This window comes from Octodon degus, unplaced genomic scaffold (assembly GCF_000260255.1).
Source record: "Octodon degus isolate 3935 unplaced genomic scaffold, OctDeg1.0 scaffold00114, whole genome shotgun sequence".
In the NCBI taxonomy this organism is placed as follows: Eukaryota; Metazoa; Chordata; class Mammalia; order Rodentia; family Octodontidae; genus Octodon; species Octodon degus.
Genome location: NW_004524690.1, coordinates 7,236,513 through 7,251,291, shown reverse-complemented (window position 1 = coordinate 7,251,291; position 14,779 = coordinate 7,236,513). Strand labels below are relative to the sequence as shown.

The 14,779-nt window shown below is 39.2% G+C and overlaps 1 protein-coding gene across 5 annotated transcripts in view; it reads right to left on the bottom strand.

Moving 5' to 3' along the window:
* Positions 1–338: 338 nt before the first annotated feature.
* The window catches only part of Fam149a (family with sequence similarity 149 member A), a 45,334-nt gene continuing 30,893 nt past the window's right edge, over positions 339–14,779 (bottom strand). For 2 of the 5 annotated variants that reach the window (XM_023699658.1, XM_023699655.1), the window contains 9 exons: positions 13,898–14,068; positions 12,232–12,422; positions 11,314–11,468; positions 8,487–8,590; positions 7,813–8,022; positions 6,810–6,930; positions 5,475–5,603; positions 5,305–5,383; positions 339–1,125 (listed from right to left, as the gene is read on the bottom strand). In XM_023699658.1, coding sequence (XP_023555426.1) covers positions 1,052–1,125; positions 5,305–5,383; positions 5,475–5,603; positions 6,810–6,930; positions 7,813–8,022; positions 8,487–8,590; positions 11,314–11,468; positions 12,232–12,422; positions 13,898–14,068 — 1,234 coding nt within the window. In that variant the 3' untranslated portion in view covers positions 339–1,051. Of the gene's footprint in view, positions 1,126–4,642; positions 4,719–5,304; positions 5,387–5,474; positions 5,604–6,809; positions 6,931–7,812; positions 8,023–8,486; positions 8,591–11,313; positions 11,469–12,231; positions 12,423–13,897; positions 14,069–14,779 lie in introns of those variants that run through there. The other 3 variants (XM_023699656.1, XM_023699654.1, XM_023699657.1) reach the window with 3 other exon arrangements.

The window sequence follows — 14,779 nt, the reverse complement described above, 5'->3', positions numbered from 1 at the left end:
AAATTGGGCAAAGTTTGAATATGTGATGGAGAAAGTGAAATTATGCTGATTTGAGATGTGAGAATATCAAAATAAATCTAAAGACTTGTATTGCAATAAAGGAGCCTTATGCTCAGCTGACATTTCTCCTTTATACCTTCTACTCCATTTCCTATGTAATGTCAGGTGCAGAAGCTTTCTCTGAAGAAGTACACCCAGGAAGGAGTGAAGGGAACTGCTGTTTTAAGAAACAGAGTGAAGGGGTCTCGTTCTAGACTGTGATGATAGAAAGACCATGCTTCTGCACAGATTTCCATCCAGATGGATACTTCCATTGCAATAATAAAGATGAAACCATGTGCAACAGATTTTAATGACATTTATCTTCAGCTTTAAAAATCAATAAATAATGGTTATGTACACATACCAACTCCCCACCTTAAAGTAATCATTATGTAATGCAATCATGTAGTAATAAAAAATCTAAATGCTATTTTAGGGGCATTAGCCACTGACATTTCTCAAGGTGTTTCATAACTCAAACACTTTTTAACAAACACATAAGAAAGTCAGCACAATGAACAAAGCAATTAGAATGATTTTCACATAAATTGTCTCAAATAATTTTACTCTTTTGTGATATCTTTGCTTAAGGTTTTGGTAAAATTATTAAAAGAATTAGACCAAAGTTGAAGTATAAACTTACAAAATGGAGTGAGTCTCCTCGATAATATATCCTTATGTATTGTTAGTATATGAGTACATGTACACATTAGTTGTGTGCATAATTAATAAAGTGAGGGAATTTAAACACACTGCATCTTCTTAGTAAAGCCTGAGAAATCTCAAATTGCTTTCACCAAAGATTACTGAATTTCACCTTTATTCTCTGTACAATGCAAAGTGTTCAAAATTAATTTGCTTGCTAGCATTTCTCTCAGGTAGCCTAACATCTCAGACTGTCAGACAAGCAGATAAAATGTATAATACTTGTTCTTCAGTTTTTCAAGTGGTACATGATGCACTGAGGTTGAGAATGCTCCAGTAAATCCAAAGCTGTGGTGAAGGAATATCAAGATGCCACTTGGAACCTCTTTCTTGAAGCCAAAGTTGCCCTCTGAAAAGATTTAGGGAGGTTCTGTGAGCCTGAAACACAAACCAAAAAAGTAATTTTCATTAAACAATCAACCTTTCCAGAGAATTGTTTTATACATTCCACGTAGATGCTACTTTTGAAACAGAGGAAAATATTTTATTTTGATGTCAGTTTTGCACAAAGTAGGAAAGAGTCCTATACAAAGACAGCCATTTGGAGTCCTAGAAAAAAGGGAAGGTGCGCTCCACAACCAGGCTTATGACCAGCCGTGTGTGCTCTGCTAGTGTCCAAGATCGGGCCCTGAGGTCTGGAAAGTTCAGCAGGAAGCTTGGGCAGCTCCCGTTTTTATAGGAATAGCCACGCCAGCTGGCCTCCGAGTCCTAGCCCACTACCAGAGAGCACCTCTACTCAGGACCTGCTTCTTCCTTTCCAACAAAAAGCAAAGGAGAAGTTGATAAGTTTACAGTTCCAAGTGCTTCTTGACCTTGAAGCAAAGGGAATAAGGATGCCATGTGCCTACATTTTAGAGAAAATAAAAAATAAACACACTTAGAAGAATGTGTTTTTTCCAATGTTATTTAAAAAAGGCCTCTGACCATCAATGGTAATAGCTATCTCAAAGTTATGGATAAGAGAATAAGATTGATAAGAGAATAAGCTGATGGTATTTCGTGAAAGATTAGGGGTGTGAGTTTCTCTTTCTTATTTCAGCTGTCATATGTGCAAAAACCCATCAGGCATCTCCACCTGGCATGCTGTAGTCAACATGCCAAAAGTCAACTTCAGCTTTCCTATGGTTCCCTCTTTAAACAACACAGTTACTGCCCACACGCAGAAGCTCAGTTGTCTGTTCTCACTTCCTTCTTACACCCTTGGCCTGCTGGAGCCCGCTCTGCTCCCTCTACTAATAGAAGATTGAGGTTGGTGGTTCCTCTAAATCACCACTCTCGTGGCCCATTCCATCTTCCCCATAACACTGAATGCTTCTTGAAGTACAGACCAAGTCATTCTTTTGGTTCTCTGTCTTGGTTTCTTTCTTTTGGCTGAGTTGGGGATAAAACCCAGGCCCTAAGACATATTAAGAAAGTGTTTCCCACTCAGCCCCAGCCCCAGTCTCCAGCCCCAACCTGAAGTTCTGAATCTCTGCTATTTAGCTCAGAATTTGCAAGGCCCAGAGAGTGAGGCTTCATCAGTACAATGTTACTGGTGAACACACAACTTTGGTGTCTGCTTTCCTCTGGTCATCTAAAGTGATGATGAAGCTCCAGTGGTACAATCAGTTAGTGTGTGGTACTTATACAAAAATGATGTTGAGGGCCAGGAAAATAGCATAGTGGTCTAAGTGCCTGCCTGGCAAGTGCAAGGTCCTGAGTTTGATCCCTGCTACCAAAATAATAATAATAATAAATAAAATGATGTTGATTAAATACTTGAAATGCAGCATGGATGTCTAGAGTAAATAATGTTGCCACAAAGAATAGCTAATATTTCTAGGGAACATAAAAAGCAACAAAAAGGTATAGCAGGCAACAACTTCTAGTACACAAGAAAATGTTTAAAAGGCTAAAGCCTCTCTGACATCTCTGTGCCACAGAATTATAGAAAGGCTTATGCAGCAATAAATCTGAGTTATATAGTGCTTAAAATTTACTTGATTTACTTTTAGAATTAGAAGATATTGAAAATTGTCCTTGTTTCATGTTTGGAGTGCCTGTCATTCTGGTATTCTGAATATGGGCTGCTTGTCATGGCATGCCAGTTGCTGCTATGATGTTTCTCGGGTAGGTTGATGTTCAAGAAGAAGGGGGTGGTGAATGAAAGCAAGATACAGGAAAAGGAATATTGTGGGACTGTCCTGCTTCAAGGTTGTATATGGTGAGATTTTTGGACTTATGTGCAAACATGAGAAGTATATAATTCTTTATCCTACTTTAAAAATATAATCTAATTTTTAAATGTTTTTTATCATATTATGTAGGGACTTAAAGTTCAACATATCAATACTTGATGAAAAATACCTGTTCCTTATTATGCCTAAGATGTTTGAAATGCAGAGAGATAGTGAGATTAAGCTTAATAGCCTAAGTTGTTTGATAATAACAATAAGCTTGTCTTCTGGATGGTTAACAACCTAAGTTTGCAGACCAAAATTAGAGAAAAAGGAGGCCAACATTTTGGCCCTAACCTTCTAAGGTCAATTAAGACTCAGGACATATGAGAACTTGTACTGTAACGTCAGGTAACTCGGTAGTGTCCCAAATTTTCTGATCAAGGAGATTATGGGTCCAAAGAGGAAAGTGATCGATGATGTAGAGTGTGCCTAAGGAAAGTCACATGGGGAGAAAACACTCTCTCAGGCTTTCACAGAGAGCATATTGGCCAAGCAATGGCTGTGACTCATCCACATGGCTGCACTGACAAAGGTTCTACAATCGGAGGTACAGGATCTCAGGATAAATTCTGAGGGGATTTCACTGACCTTATCAGACCCAAAAGCTACAACTCTTGTTGCATAGGTCCTGCTTTACCTTGGTCTTAACCATCCAGCAGAAAAGTATGAAGATGAAATATAGAAAATAAATACATGCTGTTATGTTGAGCTGTGGGAGATTCAGGTCAACAATTTCTGACATTGCCAGTTAAACAGAAGACCCAATGCTATTATGGGCTACTGGACTCTTTTAGAATATTTTGCTGAGTTTACACACCTATAATATTCAAATAATGGAACTTAACAAAAAAAAAGGGATACAGATGAATGTCCATTTTGTATCTGTGTATTCAAAGTGGTTAGGATAGGTATATAGTTACATTCTCTTAATGAATAGAATGATTTGTTCTAATGGTGTTTGTAAATAGGATCTCAAGTCTGAATCTTGTACAGCAATTAACCACTAAGAAGAATGTATGCAGTGTGTTAATTATTGAAACTGTCTTACCAATTTGATTTGAAACTGTCTCATTGCTATTTGTTTATCAATAAAATTATGAAAAATAAATAAATTAATTAAATTAAATAAAAATAAAGAAAGAAAATTGTCCTTGAAACAAGACATTATTCTTGACATTTGGGTTATCTATAATATAAATGGCTTATAATGCTTGAGCAGACAGTATGTGCCTGTTATGTAATAGGCCCATTTCATAGATTGTTCAATGATTACTTGGTCCTTGTAGCCTGTTATAAGACAACAAACTCAGACCAGGACAGGGTAGGCCTTCCTGACAATGGGCAGCTCCTAGCTGATAGCCTAGGATGGAGGCCCGACAGCAGGCTCCAGAGAACCACGCCTGTGATCGTGTCTATCACCTTCAGGGAATAAAAACAACTGGTAGCAGTTTAAAAATCAAAATATCACTGATCTGCATTCACACTCTAATAATGTTATTCTTTAAATCATCTATGTGTATACATCAGTATGCACAGATTTACTCAATTTTTATTTTTTCCAGTAATAGAAATTGAACCCAGGGTTTTTGCAATGGATTACATCCCAGAGGGTTTGTTTGTTTGTTTGGTTTTTTTTTTTTAAAGACAGGGCTTGCTCAGTTGCTTAACTGCCCAGGCTGAGTTTGATTTTATGAACCTCCTGTCTCAACCTTCCAGAGGGCTGGGATCATAGGTGTGTAGCACCATATCTGTCTGTAAAAGATCATACATCAACCTGTAAAACTCTCCAACATAAAATAATTAGCAAATCAGTTTTTCATGCATTTCGACCATTAAATTTTCAAAGGTGATCTAGGATGAGAATTCCCTTTAGAAGAGAAGCGTGAAAACCTTGGAGCACAGAGAGCAAGCCCTTTAGAGGCAGCACATCTCTTCTGCCTCTGTGTCTGTGTCTGTGTCTGTGTCAGCCTCTGCCTCTGTCTCTGTCCCTGTCTCTGTCTCTGTGTCTGTCTGTGTCTCTCTGTCAGCCGCTGTCTCTATCTGTGTCTCTCTGTATCTGTCTCTGTGTCTGTCTCTCTCTTCTGACACCAGAGCCCTGAGCTAATGACGTGCATGTGGACCTCCTCCCCATCCATTTGACCCTGCAGCAGTAAAGTGCCTGTCTATGCAAGCTTGCTCTTGATGGAGTTTCTGATGTCAAGCCACAGACCACAGATGCTTACTGTCTCCTCCCACCTGGTCACAATAGGCCAATCAACTCAGGTAACCTTCAGTTTCACTCTTTAAAACTCAAAATATTTCCATTCCATTATCATCTTGATAGGTAGCAAAATCTGACCTGTCAAAACACTCTGACCTGTCCACGTGTGATGGGCAAATTCCATCAGAGTCAGGGAACCTTTTCGAGGTGTATCCAACTGTTAGGAGGAAAAGAAAATGGTGAATGAGCTTTATTTTTTTAAAAAAAAGTTTAAAAAAAATTAAAGGTATAGTGCATGGAGGACCAACCCAGAAGGTGTGAGTTGTGCTGGGCCTAGAATGCTGCTCCAGGGCGAAGGTTCTTTCCCGAAGAGGCGATCGCTCTATGCAATCAGGCACGGCGCTTGACACCCGGCTTTGTGGATGCCTTCCTCTGTGCTGAGTGAAGATCACACATCAAACAATCTACAGATGCTTCAGTAAGTCACTCATTTATTCACTGGCATGCTGATTTAGAAATTTCATTTAGATATTTCTAAGTATATACATTATTAAAGATAAATAGCCAAATATGCCTTAATTACATAATTGTCTTATTAAACTAGGTAAAAATGGTACCAAGACAATCAATAAACAGAGATCAGAAGGCTTAACCGCAGGTATAAATTTACTATGATGAATGTGATTGATATGTATGATGAATATATACTAATAAAATAAAGTTTAAAAAGACAACATCAAATTCTTAATAAATTACAAGAGAAATGTAATTCTGAATTTGTGAAGCTTCAGCCTTGTTTATTTGACATTTACCTCCTTCTTTTATTTCATCCTAAGGGGAGATGTACGAGTGCTGCACTCTAGCCTGCTGGACCCGTGTTATACTGCAGTGTCCGAGCTGGCACCGCTGAGGTAAAGGAACAGGCAGATCTGTGCTTGGAAACTGCCACGCAACTCGGCACTGAAGCACAGGCTGGACTGAGTTGGATTTTTTTGCCTCCCTCTCCCTCCCCTTTCCCTTTCCTTCTTTTCCTTTCCCTTCTCCTTTCCACTCTGCCTCTCTCTCTCCCTCCCTCTCTCCCTTGCATTGTGAATCCTATTTGGTCTTCATTTTTAATTAAACCTTTTGGCACATTTTTGGTACACATAATCATCGCACTCATCATAGGGAATTTGTACCTGTACATGACATATTTTGATTTTTTTCTATTTTCCCCACTCCCCTACCCTCCTTTCACCCTTTTAGAAATAAGAAAACTAAGGCTCAGGGAGATTAAAGTAACTTGTACCAAATCACAATTTGCATGACAGGATTCAAACAGAGACCACCCTTCCTTGGATCAAAACTAAATCTCTACCCTCTCGGCATCACTACACCATCTTGACCATAATATTATTTCCTCAATACCTGGGCTTTCTGATTCCATTCAAGCCTCATTTTTATTTCACAAAGTGGTGAATGCATCCTCTCACTCCTATAAACTCTCATAAATCATTTACTTCCTGGAAATAGATTATGAAGACAGAATACAACTTAATCAGATCTATGTTACTAGATTACTGACTTCTCTGAGAAGCCCAAAGATGTTTTTGTCTTCAGCTAGATTATCTAAATGGTTGCAGTTAAAACGATACCTATCTTACCAATATAGAGCGGGATCCAGAAAGTGCTGGGTTCTGCTCTACAGATTCTGATCCAATTGGGGGCAACCGGCTCCGGGAAGTTTGAATTGGAGGGGAAGACAGGTGGTCTACACTGGTTTGCCTGTAAATGCAAAGAAATGGAACTGAACATCTGGGTGCAGAGAGCGAAAGGGACAGACCTCACTATGGGGCTCTCAACCAGAAGCTACTGATCATTATCCGCCTTCCAAATTCAATGCTCAAGAAGGACAAACTTCATTTCAGCACGACAGATGCGAAGCTACTGGGAGAGATCTCTGCCTGTACTGTGGAGGAGCTATAAAGCAAGGAAGCACTTTGGCAATGTATTTCAAGAACCATAAATATATTCATAGCCAGGGCCAGGGAGATAGCTCGGTAGCATAAGAACCTGTCTGACAAGCACAAGGTCCTGAGTTTGATACTTGGTACCAAAAAAAGAAAAAAAAATATATATATATGTATATATTCATAATCTTGACCTAGTAGTTTTCCTTCCAGGACTACACCTCTAGAAAATAAGCTCAAGACACCCTCCTTCAAAGCAATATAAAATGATATTCACTGTATATCATGAATGAAAATACAGAAAAAATGAAAACTTGCACTACTAAATAAATTCATACTTCTTAAATGATTATAAACACATAACATTTTCCACTCATTAAAATCATGCTTTAGAACATATTTAATAACATGAAAAATATGAACTGTATAATTTTAAGTGAAAAAGTATTACACAAGAGTTAGTGCTAATGTTAGGACAAAGATAAGATAAAGAGAAGAAAAATATAACCATGGATAAAGCTGATAGGAAATTTATCATCAGCTATCACTTCTATATTTATGTGTGACTAAGACACACACACAGGCGATCTTTGATTTCTGTTCATAGTGCTGATATTGTCATGCTCCATGGTGAACTTTTGGGACGTAAGGTAGCAAAGGAAAATATTATTGAATTAAAGTGAATGAGAAGACTTACAGTTTGGTCCCCCTAAGAACTTCATCACTATACACATTGGGGGTTTTTATTCTTAGCGAGTCTGACATAAGAGCAGGCAGTTTCCTATGCATCACTGTTTTGTTGGCAGGAGTCTGTAATGCTCTTACGTCTGAGGTCCGCCCCAGCCGATGACGAGCAGAGGAAAGGGCACTGGCCCCTCCTGCAGATGACCTGTCCTCCCGCTCACTCCTGGGGGAGGGAAACTCAGTTACCTAAGGGCTGCAAGAGCAGAGAGCGCACCCACAGCAGTGCCGGACACACACACACACACACACACACACACACACAGCACACTTCCCTGAGTGTCTGTTGCATGACCATCACTTCCAACTCTATGGGCAAGAATCACTAAGAGGAAAAAAGATCTGCATTTCTTTCTGTTGACAATCACATAGTAAAGCCCACAGGTTACGGATTCTATATTTTGCTTTTCTATTGCTCCCAACCTAACATTCAACAGTCATTATTTTGTAGCTGACATCAGAGGAATTAGCTTTTATTCATACGTGCTGGCCATACCCTCTTGGAAGTGTGTGCAGGCCCATGTGGAGCACGAGGTTAAATGGGATGTTCCCTGTCACTCGTCCTTGCAGGGCTCAGGGCTCAAGTATGTTACCAACATAGGGAAGGGGCTAAGCGAGTCTTGTACATACTGTGTTCTATCTGCAAGGTAGGTAGGTCTCTGCTGAAGAGGCTTGGCTTGAATTGTCATCACACCTTTCAAATCATTACAGAAATTGTTAGAGAAACGATGAATCTGAGAAAAGTAAAAAACAAGTAAAATGAAAAATAAAAGAAGAAAATACTGGGCACTATTGCAACTACTGATGCATATCAGGAACTGGGAGGAAACAAATTGAACAATCTGGCTAATCTGAGAAAATTTTAGTAAAAGGAATATATTGTACACCTACACCCCTCACTTTATAAGGTTCATGCTGCATGTTAAACAAGGTAGGAAATACGGTATTAAGCTTAACAGAGTAATTTAGAGAGAGCAAAAAGCATCATAAGCAGGTAACACCTTGAATATTTTGAGACAGGGTCTCACTAAGTCTCTAAGTGGTGCAGGCTGAGCTCCTTGAACTTGAGACCCTCCAGCACCAGTCCCCTCATGCTAGGATTACAGCGAGGTGCCGCCACCCCCAGCTCAACCTTACCTTTAGAGCAGAAAAATATCAGGCAGACTTATTGTAAAGCCCTTCTAATACACAGGAAACCATGCCAAGCCTACAGGTATTGTTGAAATCAGCTTTTTGAAAATATTTCATTTATTTGCTTCTGTGCTAATTTGTTTTTGTTTCTCCCTTTACTTTTTTGAATTTTCTGGGTGTTACCTAAACTTAGGGCTCAGTTTATGTCTTATCCTAGTTTGTCAAAGAGATATTTTTACTCTCAGTTGCATAGCACTCCTGATTTAAAGGACATGTAGGCACCACATGCCCGCCAGCCCCACCCCCTGGTACACTGAGCAGGCCACCGAGTTCAGGCGTGATAGGGCAGGCCTGTAATCCCAGGGCTAGGGGAGGCTCAAAACAGAAGGATCACTACAAGTTTGAGCTGTGTAGTGAGACCCTGTACTAAATACATTTAAAAAATAAAAATAAAAGATAAAATAAAGGACAACTAATTATGAAATATAATATATAACACAGCATTTGTCTATAATACCAGCTAATACTTAAGAATGCCTACTCTAAGGGCAGGTCAGATAGCTTAGCAGACTAAAGCACCTGCTTACGCAGATGCAAGGACCATGGTTTGATCCCCAGCATGCTGTGCCAGCCCTGTACCCAGGGGCGCTGAGGCAGCAACAGAGACTGGGTGTGGTGGCACTTGCTTGCAATTCCAGTGTTTGAGAGGCTGAAAACAGGAGGAGGATCACTACTAGTCCGATCTATGTAGTGCAACTCTGCAGACTGTACCAAAGACATTTTAAAAAAAGTCTACTGCAAGCTATTTTCTGTACTAAATGTCTTATTTCCTTTAATTCTCACACCTTCCTACTGCATAGATGGGATAGGTAGTGAAACTGAGGGTTTAAGAAACAGTTAATAAATACTGATATCACACTCCAAATTTATAGTGTATATGCAAAGCCCAAATTTTTAACCAGTCAGTTCTCAACTACAATTCCTCTTCATACATGTGTGTCTGTATTCTTGTGTGTATGTAGATGTTTATGTGCGTTTGACATGGCCTGACTCCCCCTAAACTGTGAACAGTATGTAGCTTAAGACCAGAAATCATGTTTAATCCTTCTTCTCTGCTCTACACACAACATCCACTATGTGACGCGTGAAGGTCAAAGTCCCTAACACACTGAAGCCCTCCCATGAATAAGTCTAACCTTTTCTTTTTTTGTTGTTCTTATATAGTACGGGGTCTACAGGGTCTCACTACACAGATCAGACTCATAATCACCCTCTGGTTTTCAGCCTCCCAAACACTGGGATTACAGGTGTACACCACCACACCCAGTCTCAGCTGCTGTCTCCGCATGCCCTGGGGTCAAGGCTAGCACAGGACACCGGGGATCAACTTCACTGGCTGCTACTGTACATCTTTGAATAAAGACATAATTCAAGAAAAAAAAGTACTGAGTGCATAAAATATGCTAGATTCTGCATTCAGAACTCTCATATATTTCTAAGATTTGATCCTCACAATGATCTCTGAGACAACGTGTTGTTATCTTCATTGTATAGACTAGGACACTAAATTAGGAAAAGCCAACACATCTGGAATAATACTCTGAACAAGCTCTTGATTCCAATCCCACTGTTGCCACCACTGTGCTCTTTTATTTCTGGTCTTCTCCTTTGTAGACCCTCCCTCAAACCTCTGGTCCTCAAACACATTCATCTTTCCCTCACCCATGCCTTTGGCATGAAATGCTCCACTCTGCTTTTACCTACAAAAGCTCTTCTCATTCCTTCATGTTTTCTTCTTCAGACTTCACCTCTAATATCAATGATCAATCCCCATCCTCTAACTGGGGTGAATTATTATTTGACTGTTCTGCAATAGTTTCATATGCATCCCTCACAGAATGTAATACATCCAACTGTGTCATCATTTTTCACTATATCAGGGACTGCACATTTATCTGAATTATTTTCCCCAAATACCTAATATGGTATGTGAAATGCAAACAATAATCATTCAATGAACCCAATGAATATTCCCTGATTCTTCTGTCACTTTGGCAGAAAGATAGGAAGCCTTTTATAACTTTAAACTGGCTAACATTTAAGAGGAGAATATTTTTCCTCTAGCAAAAATTGTTCCACATTTCAAAGCAGTATCCATGAAAACATGCTGTGATTCTATAAAACATCATGAAATGATGCTACAACCTAATCTTATTACCAAATACCCAAAAAGCTTGCAAGTAGAACAACACTCTTGACAAGGTGAGAGATATGGTGAGACATAAAGATTAAAGGAGCAAGAGATACAGAAAGTAAATGCCTCTACCTGAGGTGGGTTCAGCTGCGAAGCCAGGGAGCCACAGCGAGTTTCAGAACTTCTGGAGGGGGGAAGACTTGGCACATCTGTGCTAAGGCGGGGGGTGAGCGCATGAGGAGATCTAGTTTCAGGTGCTTTCAATTTCTCTTTCTCTTTCTTTCCTTCTGTGTCAGTGGAAAAATCAATATTGTAACAACACCAACTTCTACAAACTTAAAATTCACTCTTCAAAGAGAATACTTGCTCTAAAATTACTATAAATTTATGTTAGGACTGCTGATTACACACATTGCAGTACAGAGCACAGAGCCCCAAAAGCAACTGGCTAAGTACTTATAGCACTGGTATTTAAAACTGAGATTATGCAACAGAGGAATAAAGATTCTCAGAGTTTTATAAAAAAAAAAAAGAAACTGATTTATTTGGCTGGTAAAGATGGTATTAAAATCAACATAATTATTGTCTGTTACTGTACCAACTGATAACCTAAAACTAGTTACTGATGTGTACCACCAATATTTCCATAATTTTTTTCTGCTGGATTTTTAGTGGCTTAGAGAACATCTTATAAGGGTGAAATGAAGATAAATGAAGTGATGACTAAACTACCCTTGTTCACACTGTGCTTTATAAATGATGTCATGAAAGAGTTTTTAAATCTCATGATTAATGATTAGTTTCATAATTTTTTTTAAACCACAGTATATTTCTATGATTTCTACAGACTGCATATGTATTATTTTTGTAACCCCCAAAACAATAATGCCCTTTTGAAGTGATTAAAGATCACAGGAGAATATTGGCAGTCAGCCCACTTTTCTTCTCATTCTAGTCATGTGCAAGATGTGGCTGGGTTGGATACCCAAAACTGAAGGAAAGGGGTCTCTCTCTTTTTTATGCTCAGTAGGCCAGATTCTACAAACATACCTGTCAATGTAGTTTCCCAGTTCTGCCGAATTAGCTCCTTCAGTATTACTACCACATTTTCCCAAACGCGATCGAATACTTCCGCTGCCACGGTCTCTTTGATGCAGTCATGAGGAGAGACGGGCGGAATTCCGTGCTTACGCCACTTTCTGCCAGGGCGAGCTGGCTTTTGTTCACGATGCACGTCACCACTAAGGATGAAATCTCATTCTAATTACCAGAGTAACCAGATTAAAGTTACACTCTACCGCTGACTAGCCATCTGTCTATCTATGATGGGTGTATGTGTATATACTTACACACGTTAATAGATATAACATCCATTTGGGGGCAGCACATTGCTATTTTTCATATATTTTTTATTTGTTAACTATACCTCAGTAAAGCCAAGAAAAAGCAAAGCAAGCAATTTATTTTACTTTTTCCTAGTCTTTACTTCACTTGTATCTGTCCCACCTGTCACTTCCTTCTTTGTCTTAACTCTGGTCTTACTTTGTTCTTTTTCTTATTCCTTCAGATGTAAAGTTAGTTTCCTTATTTGAACCCTAAATCACAGGTATTCACTGCTACAGATTTCCCTCTTAGAACAGCTTTTGTTGTACCCCCCAAGTGCTAGTAGGCTGCACTTCCCTTTTTGTTTATCTCAACATATATTTATGTTTTCCTTTTGATTTCTTCCTTGAACTATTAGTTCAGGAATATGTTCTTTAATTTCTACATATTGGTGAATTTTCTAGATTTCCTCCTGTTACTGATTTCTGGTTTTCAACTATAGTACTATGCTTTGAAGACAGGCTTGATATGATTTCAATCTCTGAAATTAGCTAAGACTTATTTTATCAACTGGTTATTTCTTTAACAATTTTTAATCACAAAGCAAATTTTTACCCTTCAATATTTGTAGCTTTTCTTTAAGAACAAAATATGCACATTTTGTATGGAACTTTCCCATTGCTCTTTCTGCTGCCAGACACAGACCGTGAGGCCCCAGGGCACTACACAGGGTCACGAGCCTTATTCGGTTTCACTGGCACGCAGGGCACAGCTCTGGTTTTCTATCATATGTGCCATGAGTTCAAGAAGAAAGGCAGTTACTGCTGTAGTATATAAAGTTACTGCTAGGAACTGAAAATATTTGGGAAGTGCACATTACTTCAAAAGAATGGAAATCTTCTGGATAAGAAAAAAAACAACAACAACACAGAACACCGAATGAGCGATATTAGTCACTTTCCCATCAGTGGATTAAGCACTCGAAGAGAGGTTAAAATTCAGCTCAAGGTCCCAGTCTTTGGCTGGCTGGCTCCAACACAGAAATAGGGTGGGAGAGGGGCACAACACAGGAAAAGATGCCCAACCTATGGCAGCCAGAAAACAGAGAAAAACGCAGAAACCAGAAGCAAGAATATGCTCCTCCAGGTCACAGGCACGTGCCTTCCGACCTGCAACCAGAGCCCACCTTCGAAGAGTACTCTTAGCTCTGAACCCTCCTTTGTATTAATCCCAATGAGTATTACTGCCCACTTCATTCTGATCACCTTCCAAAGCCTCCACTTCTGAACACAACAGCCTTTGGGGGGGCATTCTAAACCCAAACCATAGCAAGTATACAATAAAAATGTCAAATGAGTTAACATTATACAATGTCAAATGAAACTCTATTTACTCCTCTTTCCTGTCAAATGCGAAATACTCTTCAATCTTCCCATCCACACCATAAACCTCTTCTTCCAGGCATGGACGTGCCACTTGGCTGGAAGCCCCGGTGCCATCACAGCCTGGCAGGGCAGAGACGGTGAGTGCTGCAGGCACTATCTGAGAGCCAGAGATGCACAGCCTGTGGGGGAAAACAGACTGTTGGGGGCTTATAGAACACAGGAATGTAAGGCTTGCATGACCACAGCAGGTCTTTAAACTATCCTTCAAGTATAAAATCATAATTTGAAAAATCATATAACGTATTACATTTGACAGAACTCATCTTTTAAAAAATATTTTAACACAGGCATCATAAAAGTTTTTAAGGGCTGCTTAAAAGATTAAGTTATTTTTCATATCTGTATTGTCTGTGCTACCTTAAAATGATGTGAAGACACAGTGAATTGGAACTAGGAGGTTTATCATTCTGTCAGTGATCACAAAACAAGCTAGCATTATTTCTTCTGCTTCCACTGCCTCAAGATTTATGGGGGCTGGAGCAATAGCTCAGTAGAATAAGCACTTGCCTGGCAAGTGCAAGGACCTAAATTCAATCACTGGTTCTGCCAAAAGAAAAAAAATGTGGTTTAATTGGTCAAGTAATGGATGTGACTCATCCACATGGCTGACACTAACAAAGGATCTACAAACTGTAGTAGACAGTTTCAGGATAAATCCTGAGGGGATTTGACTGACCTTGTCAGATACAAAAGTTACATTTCTTGTTATATAGGTCTTGCTTTATCTTAGTCTTAACCATCCAGCAGAAAAGTATAAAAATGAGGTATAAAAAGTAAAGTCATATGAATATGCTGAACTGTAAAAGGCTCAAGTCAACAACTTCTGACAT